This window comes from Fringilla coelebs (assembly GCF_963513975.1).
Source record: "Fringilla coelebs genome assembly, chromosome: 14".
In the NCBI taxonomy this organism is placed as follows: Eukaryota; Metazoa; Chordata; class Aves; order Passeriformes; family Fringillidae; genus Fringilla; species Fringilla coelebs.
In genome coordinates this window covers 1,256,330-1,278,657 of record NC_140040.1, presented here as the reverse complement: position 1 = coordinate 1,278,657, position 22,328 = coordinate 1,256,330, and the positions used below count along the sequence as shown (strand labels likewise).

Sequence of the window (22,328 nt, the reverse complement as noted above, 5' to 3'; positions counted from 1 at the left end):
TAAAAAACACAGGGCATTTGGTACAACAGTTCCCCATGGATTGGCTGCACTCTGGACCCTGTGTGCCCCCCACCAGCCAGGGTTTGAGGGTGGGATGTGGCATTTCTGTACCTGTATCCGAGTCCTTTTGATCTCCATTTGTTCCGACAGTGAAAGGCAACTTGCGTTTGGTCGCTCGCTCTTTCACCTCTTTGCCGCCATCGCTCCGGTCCAACTTTGGAGTCTTGGTTAGAGAAACTTTATCTTTATCCTGGAAAGAAAAGAGACCAAGGTCAACAAGAGCCTTCTCCACACTGTGCTCACCTGATTCCCCAAATCCTGCACAGGCCTCGTAGAACATCCCTTCCCTTTCTGCTGTGGGTTTGCCAAGGCAGCCTCCACCAAGATACGAAGCTCTACCAGCACCAGAGAAGAGCTGTGTGGTGCCAAACTCCAACCAATTCCTGTGAAAAACGAAGCCAACACTTTGTGTGAGGCTGAGGATGCTCATGGCTACGGGCACAGAGGGAAGGTAGGCTGGGATGGGGGAATCTGAGGATTTCCAAATGCAACCACACCACAAGAAAGACCCATTCCTGCTTTGTATCAGGCCTGCTTGTTTGGGCTGGCTTGGATTTTAATATGAAGCAGAAACGCTGTGAACTGCTCAAAAGCAGGGAGAGATTTTGAATGAGCATCCTAAGCAAAAGTTACAGATACTGAGACAGGTGAGATTTTTCACATGGCCAGGGAGGAGTCCAGCGTGCCAGGAACGCACAGCCCCAGGTAATGCCGTGTGTTTTTTGTATGTGAGGAACAGGATTATTTTAAGGGAGCAGTTCTGGACTGACCACTGTGCCCCTGCCTGAACAACAAGGGCAGCACAAGCAGCTTTGTCACAGATCTGATTTCAACAACCCAGCAAAACCCAGACTCTGCGCTCGAGAGGCAGAGTGAGATTAAACACAGGAACCTCAGCACACGAAATCACGCCAGAGCCGGCTGGAAGCTCAGACGAGGCAGCCTAGGAGCATTCCCTTGTTTAGAGAGGCACAGTCCCTCTGCCTGGCCCTGGCAGCTCCTGGCAGGTGGCCCCAGCGCCAGCAGTCACAGGACTGCCGTGTCACTGTCACCGCCTGCGTCGCTCCTTCCTCTTTCCGTGTCAGCCTGGAGCCCAGAGCTCACCCACAGCGGAGAGAGGAGCCCCTGAGCCGCCCCAGGGGACGTGTCTGCATCCCTGCACCACAGGCAGCGACAGCCCCGCAGCCAGGATGAAGGAAATGGGCCGGGGAATCCCTTTTTTGGTAAAGCAAGAGAAACAAACCTGCCTGACAGGGCTGTGTGGTGGGAGGCAGCCAAGGCACGCTCGGAGCCCCAGCGAGGGCAGCCCTGCTGCAGAGCAGCCGCCAAGCACCGGCCTGCAGCGGCGGGACAGAGCCCCCACAGCCAAAATAAACACTCCAGCATTTCCTCTCAACCCTCCAGATTGAAAAGCTTTTGCTTTTTATGCTTTCTGAGGTGGCAGTGAGGGCAGAGGGCCTCCATCACCTGCCAGGAATGTCATGTTGTGAGCAGGTACCCTGGCCTGTCCTAGTTCTACAATTCTGTGAAATATTTTATCAAAGGAATAAAATAAAATGTGTATATTGCCTGAAAAAAAAGCCACCAAATAAATAATGCACTTTTTTCCAGAGTGGCCATTCACAGTCTGAACTTTTCCTTCTATCTACCTGAATAAAAGGCATCTCTGAACACTTCAGACAGGAGTCTGTGAGGTTCCTCCAGGGTGAAGCAGTCAGGGCACCAAGGCTGTCAGAGTTCAAGAAGCATCTCAATGATGCTCTTAGACATACAGGTAGGTTTTCTGTTGGATTAATGCTGCCTGGAATCTCCGTGCACTCAGGAGTGAGAAAAAGGACAGGACAGGTAAAAATACAGCTCATTCTAAAAGTCTGAATCATGGAATTGTTTGGGTTGGAACCTCAAAGTTCACCATATTCCAAGGCCCTGTCCTGGGCAGGGACACCTTCCACTGTCCCAGGTTGCTCCAAGCCCTGTCCAACCTGGCCTTGGACACTTCCAGGGATCCAGGGGCAGCCACAGCTGCTCTGGGCACCTGTGCCAGGGCCTCACCATCCTCACAGGGAAGGATTTCTTCCCAGTATCCCATCTAAACCTCCCCTCTGTCAGTTTAAAGCCACGTTGCTAAGATCTCCCTGTGGGAGGAGAGACAGAGCAGAGGAGCCATGACCAAACCCTCCTGAGAGCAGAGGTGAGCCCAGCGTAGCCCTGGCAGTGTCCATGTGAATCCTGGCGCCAGGCAAGCTCAGGCAGAGCTCTCTCTGCATCCACCACAAGGCTGGGAGCTGCTGCTGCAGCCAGCTCAGCACAATCCAGCACCAGGCAGCCAAGGAAGCGCCGGCACCGCTTTGAAGATTCATTCCTACACCAGCACCACGATAACCTTTCCTACTAATTGGAGCAAGGAAGATCCAGACTTTGCTTCCCCCTGGAAAGCAGAGACCTGCTGAGGATGCCTGCAGCACTGGGTGGAACATCAAGGCAGCTGGAGAGTCCAATTCCTGAAAGTTTTCGTTTTCTTATTTTAAGCTTTACTTCCCTCATTATTTCCAATTCTGTAATGAAGAATGTTGTCCTTTACTCGAGTAAAACCTGGTTTCATTTTTAGGCCTTCTCATGTTTAAAGTAAGCTCAGACTCATGGGAATCAGGTTTCACAAATGGAACAAATCCAAATTAGAATCACGAAATCCTGGAACGGTATGGCTTGGAAGAGACCTCAAAGCTTATCTCATCCCAACCCTTTTTGCCATGGGCAGGGACACTTTTCACAAGATCAGGCTGCTCAGAGCCCCATCCAGCCTGGCCTTGACATTGCAAAGAAACCTGTATGAACAGCCCTGTGTGAGAGCTGGGGCTCTCCAAGGCCAGGACAGGAGTTTGGGGACGGGGAAGAGTCGAGAGCTCAGCAGCTGCAGCAAGCTCCCCTTTGCAGGTGTTAATAAAAGCTGCTTTGGCAAAGGGCAGTCAGCAGCTGTGAGTGCAGAAGAAATCCCCTCCTGCCACATTACACTTGCAGGAGAGTTACTGTATGAGTAACAACCCACCTTGAGCTACTCTTGCAAAAGTGAAAAGATGCACCACAAGCTGCTCTCAGCTGCTGCGGTCGGAGCACAAACCCACCAGGAACTGGCCCCAGCAGCCACCCAGAGTGAGATGCTGCAGGGTGGGGATGGAAGGGCTTCTCCCATCAGCATCTCAGACCCTGATACCAATCTGCTCAGGGCACCTGTGACACACAAACTGGCCAAAGGCCAGTCCTCAGAGCAAAAACTATCCTGTGGGGTTTTTTGATGCAGATTTCTGCAAGACAGAGCCATTTAGATGGGGCTCTGAGCAGCCTTAGAGATGAGCTTTAAGGTCCCTTCCAACCCAAACCAGCCCACGATTCTATGACTTACAAAGCCATGCAAAGAAATCTGTATTTCCAGCCCCGTCACCCTGCTCAGACAGAGCCTGACTAGCAGCCCAGTGCTTGTGCAGAGACTTGCACTGCCTGCCATGGAAATCCCCAAAGCCCTTTGTTCTCCAAAATGAGCTCCAAGCATTTCAGGTTGTGATGTCAGTAAAAATTAGGCAGCAATGAACAAAACCAGCCTGGGCAGCCTGGGAGGAGAAGCCCGGGAGGGCTCCAAGGCCGGTGCCCCAGGCCATGCTGCACGTCAGACTCCGGCTGTGGGCAAACAACCCACGCTGCAAAAAGCAAATGCTGCCACAGAGGGACTTTCCCTGCACCAGTGGGTCTGTCCTGGCTCTGCCAGAAGGGAGGGAGAGGGGGCAGAAGGTTCCCACCCTGTACCACAAAAAGGAATGGACTCAGTTTTACCCAGAAAGCAACTGGATGTGGTGGAAACCAAACAATTCCCTAAATCTGGGCCCCTCGGAGCCTTCCCAAAGCCAGAGTACAACACAAGCACACACAAAATGCCAGAAAGTTTGAATTTGTGTGTGTTATCAATGCTGCAATAAAACATGTGGAGCATGGAGGTGACTGGAGCTGAAGCCCCGTTCCTGTGAGCCTCAGGCACCAAAGTTTGTAAGAAATATGACCCAGTGATGAGCACGGGCTGATTAACTTCACTGAAATGTCATCGCTTCAGTCACCCAGACACCCCTGCAGGGCTCACACCCCAGTGGGTGACTGTGCTGGACACAGAGCCCAGCCCTCACTCATCCAGTCTGCAAAGCCTTGACAGCACAACAGATTCACGAGGAACCAAAAAACAAGGGCCATGTTCCCTTTTCTGAAAAGGGGAGAAGGGGAAAGAGAAAAACCTGGTTTTTTTAACCTCTGCCAGCTCCTATGAGCAAAAACCGGGGCAAATGCTGTTCTGCTTGGTGCTCACTGCAGCAAAAATGCACTTTTGACTGTGCAAGAGGGAGCATTTCCCCATAAAGAGGCAAAGGCTGTGCTAAGCACACAGTGTAACCACGCAGCCAGGCCAGGCCCATCAGGAAATGCTTCTGACAACTGATATAACCCTTGCTGTGGTGCTCTGCTCTGCCTCAGCCATGAGTAATCTCCTCCTGCTACGGGGATCTGTGGATCTAGACCAGAAAGGAGAATTATTCATATATGGCATGCAGATTTTTACAAAAGCCTCCAGGCTGAAGGGAGCAGGAGGAGCCCAGGGGCTGCCAGCACCCGCCCCGGGCAGGCTTGTGCAGCCTTATAAGGGCTCCAGTAACCCTGGGAGAAACAGCTCCTCATGCAACAGCACGGAGCTCCCATGCCCTCAGACAGGCTCTTTAATGCACCCCACTCTCAGGGCTGCATCCCACTAGCCCATAAGTCCCTCCTGTGGAGGGGCAGGGAGCGGAGAGCCAGGAGTTCCCTCCTAGAGCTGTGCTGCTGACAGGCAGCAGCTCACAGCCTCTCCTCCAAGCAGGAGCCCTGGGAGCAGGGCAGCTCCCCTGGGAGAATGGAACTCAGGTGCAAAAGCTGGTGATCACAGAATCCTGGAATGGTCTGGCTGGGAAAGGACCTCAGAACTCATCTGGTTCCATCCCCTGGCATGGGCAGGGACACCCTCCACTAGCCCAGGGTCCTCCAAACCCCATCCAGCCTGGCCTTGGACAATTGCAGGGATCCAGGGGCAGCGACAGCTTCTCTGGGCAACCCGTGCCAAGGCCTCAGCATCCTCACAGGGAGGAATTCCTTGCCAATATTCCATCTAAACCTCCTCTTTTTCAGCTCAAGGCCAGCCCCCTTGTCCCCTGTGGCACCCAGTCCACTGCAGCACCAGGACCCCCCTCCATCTGCCAGAGCTGCAGAGCCCGGGCATGTAAAGCCTGTTTAATGCTAAATCAACTATTGATCCCGAGGTCCCATTAAGAGGAGAACACTTGGTTGGCATCACTTTGCCCCGCTCTCCCCGTGCCCACAGCAGGTCCCTGTGCCTGACCCGGGCTCTGCCCTCCCTCTCCAGCCTGGCAGGGAAGCTGTGCCAAGTCCCAGCTCGGGCCTTTGAACGTGTTGACAAAGGCAAGATAAATGCAAGGCAGCGCTTGCTGACAGGCAGGTACAACAGCGTCTGCAGGGAGGAGGTCGAAGTGCTTTTCCCCTGAGTCACTGCTCCAGCTCAGCTTCAGAATTAACCAGAAACAGGGCAAAAGCCACTCAGGCTGGAGCTCAGCTCAGCCCCTGGAAGACAAGAGCCTGTGAAAAAGCCAGAACTGAAGGAGCAGAAGCCCTGCCCTGTCCCCTCTCGGAAGGGAGGCAGGAATTGTGTCCTAGTTATTTAGCCAGCAGGAGATAACTCTGCTTCCCGGCGTGCCCTGCGCCGCTCAACAAACCTGCTCTGTAAATAACACACAGCCCTTGAGCTGCCGGGAGTGGATGGAATAAAATGGGAGCTGATTCATATTCCAACTGATCCTCTCCCTCCCCAAGCACCTGCGCCAGCATTAAGCTTCTTACCCGGCGCAGAGCGAGCCTGTATTTACATATCCCGCACTGCCGGGCACTGCCTCCTCTGCCAGGGGAAAGGCTGGCATCTCCCAATGCTGCCAGGCAGCTGTTCCCCCTCCAACATCCCTGATCCCAGATCTGCCCCCTCCTAGAAGCCCCACAGCACTCCTGCACCGACCTGCACCTGCAGTGACAGAGAGCAGTGTGGCAGAGGCCACTCCAAGGTGGCTCCATAACCAAACCCACCTGGGAATTCTCCGGGTGGTTATTTTGTATTTCTCTCATTTTGTCAAAAACATGAGCTCAGTCATACAAGGAGTTACTGCCATCACTGGGGTGGGATTGCAGGGGAAGTGACGGAGCTGGGGCTCACCATGCTCAGCTTCAGCTCCCAGGCCTGGCAGAAACTCCCAGGGGAATGCTGAGAAACTGGAGCAGGGAGATGAAAGGGAAGTGGATGAGATTTGTTCCTTAGCAGAATTCAGCAGATGTAGGTTTTCATGTTTATTTAAAGGTAACATTTGCACAGTTTTCTGCACAGCTATTGACTGGAAATGACTGATACTGAGAACGGGGGAAAAAGCTGAATGAGAGCAGACTGGGCTCATGCCTGGAGCAAAACGGGATGAAGAGGAGAAGTGTGAAGGTATTTATCTTTAAACTCAGGTTTCATCTCAGTAGTTTCACCTAAGCCACGCCAAAAACCAGACAACACCTCAGATAAACTCTCAGAAGCAGCAATTTCAGCAGAGCAGCTCCCAGGCTGAGCCTGGTCCAGCCATGCTGCTGGGGAAAGCCAGAGCAGCTGTGCTGACAAGGACCTGGATTTCCACCCAGAGGAGGAGAAGCTCCTCCCTCACCCAGCACACACTTGCACCATCACCACACAACTCAGGTCTCCACAGCTGAGTGCAGAAACCCCTAAAAACACCCAGAACTTGCAAAAGAGAATCTTCCAAAGCAGCCCCTGCTGCTCAGCTGACTCGGGCCCAGGTGAGCACAGCACTTCCCAGGAAGGGTTGCAGCCATAGGGAAACAAACCCAACCCCATCAGCTGGCAGAGCACCTGCACACCAATGTAAATGCCCAGGTAAGAGCCCAGGGCAACCTCCTGCCATGTCAAACAATGCCATGGCTTCACAGCTCCAGGCTCAAAGAGCAGCACCCCAAAGCAGGGCAGGGGGCCCAGACACCTTACCTTTTTCCCCGTTTGTTTCTCCACCATGTCGTTGCTGAGAGAGAAATCTTCTGACTGTGGTGTTTTAGAACACCCACCCTTGGGCATCGTTCTGCCTTCCTTACTTGATCTTCATTTATGCTGCCATCGCCTCATCATCAACCGTCTGCAGGAGAGAGGAAAAGGGGGGTCAGACATCTCAAAGGGTCTCTCCATTGTGGGGGGGGGGGAAAAACAAGGCACTTCCCGTGGGGACAAACCCCCTCCCAACCCCTGCGTGGCAACACCAGGATGGCAGAGCACCCTCAAATGTGAAAAAAGCTGCAGCAGGCTCCTGCCACCTTCCCAGAGAGTAACAGAGGTGCTGCAAGGAGTCACACGTGGAATCACACAGAATCACTGAGCCTGGAAAAGACCTCCCAGAGCACTGAGTCCAACCTGTGCCCAATCCCAGCCCTGTCACCAACCCAGAGCACTCAGTGCCATGTCCAGGCCTTCCCTGGATGACACCTCCAGGCATGAGAACTCTTCCATCTGCCCAGGCAGACCCTTCCAATGCCTGACAACCCTTTCCATGAAGAAATTCCTCCTGATGTCCAACCTGAACCTCCCCTGGCACAGCCTGAGGCTGGTTCCTCTCATCCTATCACTTGTTTCCTGGGAGAAGAGGCCAACTCCAAACTGGATCCTGAAGCTGCAGACACAGCTTGTTTCCTCTGCCAGGAATAGCCCAGAAGGGATCAAATCCCACCAAGGGGCAACAGCCCTGCTGCTCTTCAGGCACAGCATCACCCCAAGCCCACACACAGCCTGCTGCAGTGTGTCCTGAACATGGGGACACACCCCAGGCTGGGACAGCCCTGCACCCCAGTGTGCCACACTGAATTCCCAGACACAGTTGCAGAACCAAACAAATGACAAAACCTCCATTAAAGATGCACTTTCTGAACGTGTTGCCATCGTGAGGCGGGAGCGGAGAGCGTGGAGGGCTCGGTGTTCCAGGACTGGTTTGTCACAGCTCCTCACCCTGCCCTGGGAAAGCCAGCCTGGAGAGGACAAAGCTCCTGCTCCTCCTGTGCTGCCTGGCTACAGGGCTGGGAAGACAACTGCCACGTGAAGTGCGGTGAGGCACGAGCTGGAGCAGGGCTCAGAACACCAGCTGCAGCCAAAGCCCCCTCAGGTGAACAAGAATATCTCCTCTGCCCAGACCAGAGGCTGGAAAGCATCAGTGGAAGGGGATATCTGTGAGGAGTGACCCGCAGCAACCCCAACTGGGCTCCTGGCCTGAGGATGGAGTGGCACAGACAGGAACTTTTCCCAACATAATTGTCACCTGTCAGCTCTAAATTGCACCGTTTACGTCTTACAGCAGCAGCTCTGCAGAGCTACAACTGCAGGGAATTGTCCAGGGAGATGGGAATTCTCAGAGAGGAGAGAGAGAAGTCTTGTACTTAGAAGTTCTCTGGAAATCCCTTCAAAATTTCTGTTCCATTTATGCCTCAGAGGCCTTGGGACACTTTGGGTTGTCTTTTTTGTTTTGTTTTTAAAAGTGGTTCAGAGGCCCCAGCCCAGCCCTGAAGCAGCACAAATTCCCAGACCAAAGCACCAGGCACGGAGAGTGCTGGTGTTTCCAGCAGGAGACTTTGCTTCCCAAGGCAGCTGATTCTCCAGCCCAGCTCCTCTGCCTGGCTGTGTGAAGGTTATTATCCCATATTTCATATCCTGTATTTAGGAACAAAACTTTGGGAATGAGAAAACACCTCCTCGTGCCCCCGTGCTCGACACGGGGACAGCTGAGCTTTGGGACAGCCCAGCAGAGCCCACAGGGTTCCCTCCAAGCTGCACATCCACTGGGTCCCTGCAGGAGCAGCTCCAGCCATTCCCAGCCCCAGGAATCTCCCTCTGCCAGGCATCATCAGCCAGCTGGGAGCATGTAAGAATTATTTCCCCTCGGTTTCTCTTACAGAGGCTCATTAAGGTACAGACACAGGAGCATGTGCCTGGGAGGAGGCAGGAGCAGAGGACAATATTCCCTTCAATATTCACTGCAAATCTAAGAGGTGGAAATTCAGAAAAGTGCTGGGCAAGGGAAATTTATTTACTCCTTGTAATGGATATTAAACCCAAGCAGCTTCACCTCTGCTGACGGTGGGACCTGGCCACGCTCTGCTCCCAAACCCCAGCCTCACGTCACTGCTCAAAGCACCCCAGGATCCACATGCTGCCAATGTATTCCCAAAAAAATCGTGCCCACTCCCAAGTCTTTGTGGCTGCTTGTACCAGGGTAGGCACCTATTCACGTGGAGCTTCCAAAACCTGTTTAACTGAGAAAAGGCCAGACGGATGCCAGATTAATTCTGCGCCCCTTCTGTTCGCGGAGCTGACTCATTACACTTGGAAAGCCGGCTGCCTCTCCGGGTAAACACAGCCCTGGCCTGTTCCACAGCTTGCAGGGAGTATCACATTTGCACAACAATTACCGACAACGACGCAGCCTTCCTTTCATTTTTAAGCACGTTTAATAAGTTCGTTTCATTTTTAAGCACGTTTAATAAGAGTCAGAGGGGAGGCACAGATTCCTGGCTGGGAGAGCCTTCCCCAGCTCGAGACAGCACTTGCAGAGTGGCAAATCTAGGGCTGCAGAACGACAATTTGGCTTCAATCCCTCCTAATTTAGGAGCTTGACGAGCCACCCCCTTTCCACGATGCCCCTCTCAAGCTCACCTCCCTACAGGAGACACCAGCACCCTTCCTATTTCACAAACAATTAACTCAGCCCCTCGCAGGAGCCGATCACATGTGGCTGCACAAAACCAAGTGGGAGACCGAGTGAGCTCAACAGAATATAATCCCTCGTACTTCTGCAGGAAAACAAAGGAGCTGTTTACCCCTGGCCAGGGGCCAGCCCCGGCTGCGTGCGTGGCCAGCCCGGTGCACACCAGCCCGGCCACGGCAGACCCTGCGTGGAGAGGCTGGATCCCAAAAAACCCCCTGGGAAAGCGGTGAATGGAGAGGGGGAGCCCGCCCTGGGATGGACTGGCCCGGGTAGGGCAGCTCCTGCTGCGTCAGGGTGGCTGGATCCAGCAGGGAAGGCTGTGGTGGTCCCAGCCCATGGAGTACTGCCAGCTGGGAGACAGCTGGAAGAGCAGGGCTGACACCCAGCCCAGTCACCCTGCTCTGCACTGGGGGCCCTCTGGTCCACCCTGGCCTGGGTGGGGGTCAGAGCCCCCACAGCACCCAGAGCAGCCTCCCAGAGGATGGAGGAACAGGACTCTCTGGAACACAACCAGGAGCAGGGCTGGAGCCATGTGGAATGAGGCTGGCTGGGAATGGCAGGGCTCTGCAGAGCCAGCCCCAGGCACACCCACCCACGATCCTCCCCTGTCCCCTCACTGGGCCAAGGAAACAGTTGAAAATGGTTTTTATTTTGCCCAGGGCACACCAAGCCACACACTAAGACCAAATATGTCTGTGAAGGACCTCAAAAGGCCACGGTCCCGAAAGGGATGGAAGGGAAGGGGGAGTCATCTGCCCCTTGGAGGGAGGAGGAAGAGGAGGAGGATGAAAGCACTGCTGGCTTCAACCCCAGGACATGTGGGCAGCCAGGAGGCAGTGTGGGAGCAGTGGCACCCATTAGCCAGGACAGGCTCCCAGTGAAGGCGACGGGCAAACTGGGACAGGGACAAAGAACAAGGACACAGCCCCCAGACAGACTCCAGCCCTGCCAGACAACTCCAACTCTGGGCTCAACAGGAGAGCAGCTCCTCATTAACCAACCCTACGGACATTTAAACACCCCATCCCTACCCCTCCTGCTTCATGGAACCAGACATCAACACCCCAACATCCCTATCTGTGCCATGGGCAGGGACACCTTCCACTGCACCAGGCTGCTCCAAGCCCCTTCCAGCCTGGCCTTCGACAATTCCAGGGATGGGGCAGCTTCTCCCCACCCTCACAGGAAAGAATAAAGAACAATCCAGATGTGTCTCCAAGGGGATTGACAGCCTTTCCTGGACCCAGCCCTCCTTCCCTGCCCTCCCGCAGAGCAGCCAAACTCCTGCCATTCAATCTGAAGCCACAACAAATGAGCTCATGCCCACGATCTGTGCACTGCAGCCTGCCTGTACCCCGCCAGCTTGGAGTAAAAAAGATTGTGGAGCCTTCTTTAAATGCCAGAATAGGAGGGAGCTGGCTGGAGGCTCCTGCCCATGCAAACCCCCCGATGCAATTAGAGCCCCAGACATTATTTGCACAGATCCAACACATTTGTTTGGTCTGAAAAGGTTGGAATAAGAACTAGCCTGTGAAAAATGAAAATTTTAATACTTTAGTCTCCTTTTAAGGATGCTGTCTTAAATCTTTGAAAATTGCCTTAGATTAATAACTCACACCCACAATTTGACACTTGTCCCCCAGCTCTGGAAAGCAAAGGCCAAAAACCAAGAGCTGAAGTCTTTCAACACACAGAACCACTGAGTCCCAGAATGGCTTGGGTTGGAAGTGACCTCAAATCTCATCCCATTCCACCCCTTGCAATGGGCAGGGACACCTTCCACTAGAGCAGGTTGCTCCAATCCCTGCCCAACACTTCCAGGGGTGAGGCAGCCACAGGTTCTCAAAACCACCACTGTCCCAGCTTCAGCCCAGCCCCGCTGTGTGCTCGGGCTGCTCCACCAATGCATCCCCAGCACCTGCCCTGCACCAGGTGATCCTGCACCTGTCTGGCCAACACGAGCCACAGTTAGTCCCTAGAACTGCCTGTGAGCACCAGAAGGAGTGCAGTTTGTGGAACAAGGAACAATTGTTCTTTGTGCTCCAGCTCGGCTCCGGAAGAGCAAAGTCCACGGCTTTCCACGGTGAGTACACATGGCTGGAGCAGCAGGAGCCCTGCAAACCTGCACAGCAAACACAGGTGGTTTCCCCAGCACCTGACAATGGGTAATCACAGAGATTAGCCATTACTGAGATAGAGCAGTGTGAGGTGCTAATTCCTAGAGCCAGAACTCAAACCAAGCAGGATGGAGAGCCCGCAGTTGGTGGGGCAGCACTGTCACCTGGTGTCACAGCTGGGCTCACAGCTCCATCGTGTCCTCACCTTCAACCCCACATCCTTCCTTACCCTGGGGACCTGCTACCTGTTTGCTCCTGGCTTTTGGAAGGGAATGTCACTCCTTTTCAGGAGTTCTCAGAGATGACACATCTTCGCCTCTTTGCTCAGCTTCTCCTTTCCTGTTCTCAGTCACTGCCTGGTCCCAAGTAACTGTCCTTTCTTCCACCTTTCCAAAAACATTTATTCCTTATCATATATCATGACCTCATGATATCCTGCAACGACTGGCTTGGGCAAGGCTTGCTGCTCTCTCAAACACACACCAGCCAAGTAAACTTACTAAGCTGGAACCGCAGAATGCCAGACTGGGACAGAAGGGACCTTAAAGCCCATCTCATTCCCTGCCATGGGCAGGGACACCTTCTGTACATCAGGGTGCTCCAAACCCTGGCCTTGGACGCTTCCAGGAGCAGCCACGGCTGCTCTGGGCTACCTGTGCCAGGGCCTCACCACCCTCACTGTAACAAAATATAATGACCCTGAAGCCTAAGTTATTTAATTCAAAAACTGAATTAAATAGTATTACTGAATTACAGCAGCTGTTAGTATTTCAATCTTTTGTGGGACAGATGCCCCTTCCCAGAGTTCCTCAGGACCTGCAGGAAACAACACAGTGGAGCAGCTGAGGCTGCACAAAGATGTGCACCCAGGTCTCCAAGTATGACCATGAAGATGATGCTCATGACCTTGCTGGGCACCATGAACATCCAGCTCCTTCATGGTTCTCCAGTATGGCTCCACCACACGAGCCCATCCTGGCTAAGGGGTTCAATTCAAGCCACAACCTCACACCTGTGACCTCCCAGTGTCTCCTGCACCAGCAAGAGATCAGTGGTCTCAAATTCTGACAACTCAACATATTTCTACTGCACCAAGTGTTGCTATTTAACAGGATTATATTTGGAAATTTCTGCTCAACCACACTGTGATTCAGAATCTTCCAGCTGGGACCATTCTCAGGAGACACTAAATCCAAACTAGAAGAGCTCTGACAGTGCCCTGCACCCACAAGCAGCCACTCGCCTGTGTGGCTTCTCCAGGAGCAATTTTTCCCACAAACCCTTCCCTCAATTATCCGTCCACAGCTGCCTCTGGTATTGCTCCATTTCGGGATGCTGCCGATGATCTGGGCCCTGGCCAAGTTACAAAACTGTGCTTTGAGTCAGTGCTTGGGGCTGTGGTCTGGGAGCAGGATTAGCTGTGATGTGGAAACCTCTGGAGCAGCCCGAGTGCTACAGGAAGGCTGGAGCAGCACACAGCCCTGCCTCACCACTGCTAGCCAGGCTGGGAAAGCTGATTATGACACTGTTGTCCTCTCTGGGATGTTCTGGATCACCAGCCCAGATCAAAACCTCTCAGAGAGGGAGGACTGAGCTTCTCCCATCTCCTCCCAGCTTCTGCTGGACACCCATCAGGCTTCAGCCAGGGAAGAGCTGTAACCACGTCTGCCAACACAGTCACTACCAGAGTTTCTGCACATCAACCTCCTTAAAACAGTGACCAACTCCACATGACTATTCCCACTGCTGCTGCACAGGGGAGGAAAAACGCAGCACAAACTACCCAGCATAAAGGGAACAAGGGAGAAACGTGATGCTGCTGAGCTGAGATGTCCAAGGAGGACGAAACCTTCACTGCTGCTCACCAGGACGCGAGTCAGATCTTGAAGGTCCCACCGGCTGGGAAAGACAGGGATCGCCCCAGGGCTGCTTTATCCTGGCAAAATTTGACCACCACAGATCTGCAGAATCAGCTCCATTCCCAGGACAGTTTGGGGAGCTGGGCTCTGCCCCCTGTGCCTGGCACAGAGCCGCAGCTGCGGCTTCCAAGCGCAGCTCAAGGGGTTCAGGAGCACCAGCCAAGCCCCAGAAATGAGCCAGACCCGATTTTTAAGACAGAGAAACAAGTGAGCACAGACAATTCCTGACCATCACGGACCAAAGGGGGGCAGATGAAGCAGCAGTGGCTGTCGGTGCCCTGGCAGTGACCTGTGTCACCCACGCCGCAGTGGCACCGGGGCTGGCAGGGGCTGCTGGCTCGCTCTGCTCCCTCCTCGGCCAGGCTGAGCATCCCCCACGCTCCCCCCGTGCATGGTCCATCCACCCACTGCTGGCACCAGGGCACTGTCCCAAGGGCAGGCTGCAGGACCAGCACTGCTCCTATGGAAAGCTGGTGGTGGCTCCAGCGAGTCCCATCTGCTGCTCAGCTGCACAACAGGAGGGCTGGGCAAGGGAGCAGGACCAAGGATGTGTTTGGGCTCATTTTTGTTTAAACAAGCACAGGTGTCACCATCCTGTGGCCTTACCACCGACAATTCTGTGCCTTGTTCACCCCTGGATACTCAGAATTGGCTCTGACATAACAGAGCTGAACAGAGACCCGGCCCTGGGAGCCCGGACTGCCTGAATTCTGTAAATACTGTATATTCCCAGTGTCCATCTCTGCACATACATGTGCACATGGACACACACACATTTAATGGACACACAGCCCCCAGGTAAACCCCACTGAGACTCACTCCTGTCCTGCCCAGTTTTTGATATCAGTGTGTCCACATCTAGGACAAGAAACAGCCTTAACTACAAATAAACCACATGACTTAAGCTCTTAAACCTGAGAGGAGATCACAACCAAACACATTCATTACATAAAAAAAACCCAAAAATATTTTGCAAAAGGTGCCATGACCCAACTGGGTCCTTCAAGTCGAGAGACCCTCAGCTGAGGGCTTTGCAACACCAGCTACCCCCCCAGTGAAATCCCTGCTTGAGCCTTGGGGGATTTGGACAAAAGTTTTGGGATGGATGCGTTTATATTTGGTTTCAGTCCGTGATGTCGCAACAGCCAAGTAACATCTTCTCCCAGCTGTGAGCAGGAAAATCCATGGTAATGGCAGCAAAACATTCCTCATTCTCCCATTCTTGCACAATTCTTCCCAAGACCCTTCTTTCTGTCTCAGCATCCTCATGCTTCCTCCCAGTGTGGGAACCTCAGAAATATTTTTGTTGGATTCAGGAACAAGGTCCAGACAGAAAAAATCTCACACAGGGGCCCTGAAGGCATCAGGCTTTGGGGAAAACCCAGCACAGAACTCCAGTGATTTCCTCTTATTTGGGGTCTGCAAACCCAGGAGTTTTGTTTTCCTGTTTCTTCTTTCTCAATGAGGCCCGTGGCTTCCAGATTCCAGACTCACATTTGGTCCAGGTACAAAACACTTTGCAGCAGCACTGGGATTTGTTTGTCATGTTACTGTCAGCTTTTAAATGACAGGGTAACAACTGAATAGGCATGGACAGAAGGCCAGGTTGAAATGGGCTTGGAGCAACCTGGCCTAGTAGAAGATGTCCCTGACCATGGCAGGGGGTGGGATGAGAGGAGCTTTAAGGTCCCTTCCCATCCAAACCGTTCCATGGTTCTGTGAAAAGACTGATTCATATCTCACATTAAACCGGAATTCTGTAAGCATGGAAGGCACCTGGGGAGATGAGGAAAAGCCTGGGCCATGAGAAATTCCAGCCCTGTGCCAGGGCAGCACTCGGCAGGGAAGCCCTTCTTCCAAGCACAGCACGCACCAGAGATCAGCTCGGCACAGCGCCAGGGTCGGCCAGCAACGGGCTCCAGCCAGATTCACAGCTCCGGGCAGGCAGGAGGGAAGGGCAGGGAAGCAGAGTGGGGGCCTGGAAGGGCTCCTGTGCACATTTCTGGGCTCACTCGGAGCTGGCTCCCCTTGTCCTCAGCTGCTGGTGCTCCCTCCCAGCAGAAGAACCATCACCACCTTTTCTGGACCACTCCAAAAGCCATGGCTCCCTGAGCCCTGACACACTGATACCCACAGTGGATTTCCTGATTGTTTCAGCTCGAGCTGGAAGCTGAGCTCCAGCTGGAGCTGTGCTGCTGACAACAGCCCATCACTACTGACTGAGCTGTGGCAGGAAGGCGCTCGCTGCGCTTCCGTGGGGCTCTGCGTGCCACAGCCAGCACAGCCAACACAAATCCTGAGCTCCTCCAAGCAAACCACACACCCTCTGCTGCCAGGTGTACGGGGAGAAGCACCGTGCCCGTCACCTTCCCCACTTCTGCTCTTCTTGTTCCAGAAGCCAAACCCCCCGTCCAGTTTTCCCATTCCCAGTCCAGCACACAGAGACTCGGCTGTGGTGCTGCCAGGAGGCTCAGGCCGGGCTCAGCTCCTTGCCAAGAGGCTCAGGCCGGGCTCAGCTCCTTGCCAGGGGGCTCAGGCCGGGCTCAGCTCCTTGCCAGGGGGCTCAGGCCGGGCTCAGCTCCTTGCCAGGGGGCTCAGGCTGGGCTCAGCTCCCCGCCAGGAGGCTCAGGCCGGGCTCAGCTCCCCGCCAGGAGGCTCAGGCCGGGCTCAGCTCCGTGCCAGGGGGCTCAGGCCGGGCTCAGCTCTGTGCCAGGAGGCTCAGGCCGGGCTCAGCTCTGTGCCAGGAGGCTCAGGCCGGGCTCAGCTCCGTGCCAGGAGGCTCAGGCCGGGCTCAGCTCCGTGCCAGGACCCCGGCCGGCCGTGCGTCACGGCCCAGGGGAAGGGGCCATCCTGGGCCAGGGGCTGGCAGGGAGGTTTGGGCATGGCACAACCCTGCTGCTGGTTTATAAATACTCAAAGCAAGGTGAGTTTTCCACAAACCTGCAGCTTTCCATCTCCCAAATCACACAGCTTTTGAAGGAGCTCTATTGAATATAAAGACACAGGAATTTACCAAAAAGAGTATGTTCTTGTATGGTGGAAACTCTATTTTCTCTACAGAGCTCTTGTTGAAGGTGCCATGGGGAGCTGTAAGAACAAATCTACTTCAACAGATTTTTCTCTAAGGACATGAGTCCCCAAAAACAAAAACCTGAGAGCCTCTCCTGATTTTGAGCCCAGTGAAGTGACATGAGGCCTCTGGTAAAACAATTTGTTATAGAGCTGTTGCTTCAACTGGCCAAAACCTGAGAATACCCAGAGAGGTTGCGGATCCTCCGTTCCTGGAAGTGTACAAGGCCAAGTTGGACAGGGCTTGGATCAACCTGCTCTAGTGGAAGGTGTCCCTGCCCATGGCACAGGGTGGGACGAGATGAGCTTTAAAGTCCCTTCCAAACCAAACTATTCCATGACTCTGTAATTCTAGGAATACCTGGAGCACCTGACAGACACATGCCATGGTGGGACGTGTGGCCCTGCTGATGTCCCCAGCACAGCCCCATCACAGCTCACCCAGGAGCCTCAGCATCTCCCAAAAGGCAAAGCTCAGACAACACATACGTGTGGCAAATTGGGGGAAAAAAACCCAACAGATTCTCTGCCGCCTCCTTGTCTTCCTTAAAAAGCAAGGTCTGTCTCCCAGCTGCCTGCTGGATCCGCCTGCCTCCCCCAGGCTGAGGAGCCCGGGGTGAACACGTGGCACTTGGTAGCAGAATTTGGAGAAGGCTTTGTGACCCTGGCAGGGGGAAAATAAGCTGGGAGTGACAGGAACCTCTACCCCAAAAGCAACCAAAGCCAGGCTGCAGCCACACCAAAATACCACGTCAAGGGATGCATGGAGCCAAGCCTTGGAGCAGGATCATGAGGATCCAGGTAGGAATGGAACAATGGGAGCAGTACTAGTTACTGCTGGTCCCCCAGGTCTGTGCCAGGCCGAGGTGGCACACCTGGCACACAGCACACATAGTCCCAGCAGGATCACAGCAAGCAAAAGGGAACCATGGCCTCAAGAGCTGAGCACAGCCAGCTCTCCCTGTGATCTGAGGACTGAACCTTCTCACAAAGCAGAGTGGAACCACGGCAGAACCTGGCTCAGGAGCACACAGCCATGCTGAGCTCCCCCTGCACCTGAGGGCATGGAGGGCTCAGCCCTGGGGGTCTCAGGAGCAGGACAGGAGTGTCAGCCTTTGGCAGAGTTTTGTGCTCTTGGCCCCATCCTTTACCTGTGTGGCGAGTTAGAGCACAGAAAACAACCCAACCGTGTCTTGTCCCAAACTGATTTTGCCCCCTAGCCAAGGTGAGGGAGATGGGAATGTCAGAGCTGCGGTTCCCAATCACTGCACAGTGAAGCTCATTCAGCTCTCCAGAGAATCCCACAGACTGGGCAGCTTCACCAGACACCTCCTGACTGAAACCTGCCCAGCAGAGCCTGGCCAGCTCCAGGGAGCGCTGCCCTGTGCTCCCGGAAAACACCGAGGTTCACGTACCACACACCTGGGCTGGGGGATACAGGACTCAGTACTTAGAGACAAGCAACAACAAAACATCTGAAGGCACCAACGGGCTCCACGTGATCCCACCACGAGCTCCACAACCTGCAGGAGCAACACAGGAATTTCCTCCTTGGGCTGCTGACCTACTAAACTGGTTGGAATCAGCAGCATCAAACACTCCAGGTCGGAAAGGGGTTTAACAGGCTGGAAAGGGGTTTTACAGCCTGGAAGGGCTTTTACTGCCCGCACGCTCCGTGCTGGCTCTGCAGGGAGCTTTTCTCCTGGCTGGGTAGAGCCCAGCTCCCTCGGGGCTCTGTTTGCCCACGCCAGCAGCCGCCTGCCCCGGCTGTGCAAACACCGGCCCCGGGAGCCGCCGGCCCCGCGCAGTATCGCGGCAACGTGGCCGAAGCCGGCTTTGCAAACTCACCAAGTGTGCAAATTAATTTCATTATCCGCTCTTGCACATCATGAGGAGGGAAAACAAATAACCTGCCCGAAAGTACATTCTAGTAATTATTAACAGGGCGTCAGCGGAGCCTGGGGAGTGGAGCGGGACAGGCCGGGAGCAGAGCCTGGCACTGCCTGGCCGCTCCGCACGTCGGGACTCCGTAAATCTAAAACCCGGCCTCGAGCTGCCTTTGCTCCCTGCTCAGCCCCAGGATTCTCCACACGCCTGGCTGCACCTACACCTTCTCCCAGCAGTAAAACCATCTCAGTAACTCACCAGCAAAGCTCTTGGCTGCCATTTGCTTTTGCTTTCAGGGAATCATTGAGATTAGAAAAGACCTCCAAGACCAGCAAGTCCAACCCGTGACCAATCGCCACCCTGTCACCAGACCAGCGCACTGAGGGCCATGTCCAGGCACCCCCTGAACACCTCCAGGGATGGGGGCTCCACCACACCCCTGGGCAGCCCCTGCCAAGGACTGACAATCTCTTCCATGAAGAAATTCTTCCCAATGTCCAACCTGAGCCTTCCTTGCACAAAGTCCCTCTTCCCCCCACAACCACACTGGAGCACCCCAAGCTGTCACGGCTGTACACAAACCTTCTCTGGCGATGACTAAAACCCAGGTGTGCACTGAGTGCTCTGATTCCTATTTTATTTTATAATAAAAGCCTCCTTCAGCTTGGCAGCAATGCTGCTCTGTCTCAGAAATACCTCTCCCCTCCAAAAACGAGAGCAAACTCTGAGATTTATTACCTCCGTGTAATACCCGTACACGATAATTTAATCCAGTGCTGCATGCCTGGATTACATGACCCCTTTCCCGTCCTGACTGGCACAAACTCCATGCTATGGCAAAATATGTTTAGGGAGCCGGATTTTCTGCCTTAGGGTTCACACAATAATCTTAATTCTTAGAAATCCAAGCCACTCCCTTGTCCCCCATGACGACGTGGCTGTAGATGACAATGAACCCCAATGGGCTTGACCCCGCCACAAAGCACTCCTGAATGCTGTATCTGTGCCAGGAATTGAGGAGATCCCTCCCTGCCTGCCTCCTGGAGGGCACTTGGAAAGCACCTTCTGAGGCTCCCAGTTTGGGGGGATTTAGTTTAATCATGGAAAACTGAGAGGTTCTCAGTTTGGAGGAGAGCAGAGCAGAGCCTTCTGAACCTACCCAAGCCAGGCTGGACAAGGTTGACAGGAGGGTGTCCCTACCCAAGCAGAGGGTGGAACAGGATGAGCTGCAAGATCCCACCCAAACCATCCCAAGATTCTGTGATTCTACAGCAGGGCTGTGGCAGAGCTCCAGCAAATCTTCAGGCATTATTAGTAAGCCATTAAGAGACACTGTCAAGACAGATAGGCTTTGAGATTGCTTTGCAAGGCAGTTGTCAGGGACTTTGGGACACACCAGGTGCTGCAGCAGCAGCTCAATTTTCCCTGTAAGCAGCCTGTCATGTGAGCATTGCTTTAACAGGGACCTCACAGCAAGAACCCAAGATTTTTCCAAGGTGCACATCCTAAACCCGGCCTGGCATTGCACCATGGCCATGGGACTTAGTCAGAGCCTGGTTTGGATGAGATTCCTGTCCAAACCTGCTCCCACGGGAGCACTCAGCTCCCTGCAGGCACAGCCTGGGGATGGAGCACCCCGACCCAGGGGTGCTGATTCACCAGACAGGCTCCTCCACCCCCTGTCCCAGTGCCAGAGGGGCACCAGAGCCCGTGGATCCATCTGTGCCCTCCTTCCTCCCTGTGGCTTGTCTTCAGCAGGAAAGATCCAGCTGCATATCCACAACCCTTAAAACAAACTCCCCCGGGGTTCCTGGAGCTTTTTATCCCCCATGTTCTTGAGAACATCAATATAAACAGATCTGCACAGAAATTCTTTCATCTTCTTCTACTGGCCAAGGGCTCCTTGTGCTGCTCTGCAAGGCTGGAGAGCGCGGTGACCTTCAAGGGCTTCCCCAGCCTTCCTCCTCCTCCTCCTCCCACTCCACCAACAGATCACAAACCAAGCCATGGCTCCTCATGGAATCTACATGCTCCATTCACACGGAATCCCAGAGTCACCGAGTTTGGAAAAGATCTCCAAGATCCCCATGTTACTACAGCCCCCACGGGATCCTCATGCTCCATTCCCACCCACTCCCCTCCCTCACTGCCCGTCTGGGAAGGTGCAGGTCCTCCTTGGCCAAATCCAAAGGTATTTTCACATTCCTCTCTATTTCCAAGCAGTTTCTGTATGACTCACACACTGTCACAATCTATTTTCCTTGACTTAAGTCGAAGTGCAGGGATTTGAAGTCAAGTCATCCATTCATGTTGTATACTCTCCTCTTTCCCTTTTTCCTCGAGACCTCCCCAAGTACATTTTCCACAAGTGCTCTGTATACCCCTATTCTGCTGGACCTGGCCACATGGTTTTACAGGAACAGCATTAACCAACACATTTAATCCAGACTGCTTTTTGGTTTTATGGGTTTTTCTTGGTTTTTTTTTTTTTAATCAGCAGTACAGTTTTTCATAGTCTAAGTGGAATCAAAGATCATCCACAAACCATTTCCACTCTCTTCCATTTAAAGACACTCAGCATTTCTCAGAGAGCACAGGCAAGACATTCACACCACGAGAGGGGTGATTTTCTGCCTTTCTAATGTCAAAAATCACCTGTTTCTAGTTCTGGGCCATAACACCCTGTCCATAAGCATGTGTGAGCAGGGAACGCTGCATGTCCAGAGCTGGAAGAAGCTCTCCAACCCCTCATTACTCTGGATGGATGGAAATTGCTGGATCAGGACACTTCCACCCGCTGGTTTTCTCTCCCATCCTTATTTTTTTGCATCTTTACATCCTTTTGCATCTTTAACACGTGACCAGCCTTAAGAAGCTGAGTTCTGTCCTCATTTTAGTGCGAGCTCACCACGCTGCTGCTGCCATCAGCCCAAGGGTGTGAGTCACAACCCAGCCTGCACATGAAGAGATTTATTTAAAATTCCAGGGAAAATGTTAACGCCTCGGTGCCGTACGGGGAAAGTCTATCCCACCCATCCCACCCTCTGTGCTGCACCAGCCCCATCACCTGGGCTGGGTGTGCTGAGCCATCAGAGAGTCAGGCTGGAGCTGGAAACATCTCCAGCAGCTACCCCAGCACACGGGGGCTTCACTGTCCCCATTCAATCCCACCTTCCATGCAAAAGGGAACAACTGCATCAAGTCCAAGGAAAACTCCATGTATCATTATGCCCAATGTGCTCTGAGCACAAGTTCCTCCCCAGGCAGTCGTGGCAGGCCCAGGCTTAAAGGACACCCGAATGTAGCCCCTGTGTAGGAATTATACCTGCCAACAACCTATAAATAATTGTATTATTTACTCGTTTTAGCAAATCCTTAAATGGCCTCTCAATACATAATGGGGCCCATGAGAA

At 53.6% G+C, this 22,328-nt stretch overlaps 1 protein-coding gene across 3 annotated transcripts in view; it reads right to left on the bottom strand.

The window, feature by feature from the left end:
• Window positions 1-22,328, bottom strand: part of ANKRD11 (ankyrin repeat domain containing 11) — a 128,732-nt gene that overhangs the window by 24,968 nt on the left and 81,436 nt on the right. For all 3 annotated transcript variants that reach the window (XM_084214997.1, XM_084214998.1, XM_084214999.1), the window contains exons 3-4: window positions 7,169-7,313; window positions 112-250 (exon numbers count right to left, since the gene is read on the bottom strand). In XM_084214997.1, the coding sequence (XP_084071123.1) occupies window positions 112-250; window positions 7,169-7,255 (226 nt within the window). In that variant the 5' untranslated portion in view covers window positions 7,256-7,313. The remainder of the gene's footprint in view (window positions 1-111; window positions 251-7,168; window positions 7,314-22,328) is intronic.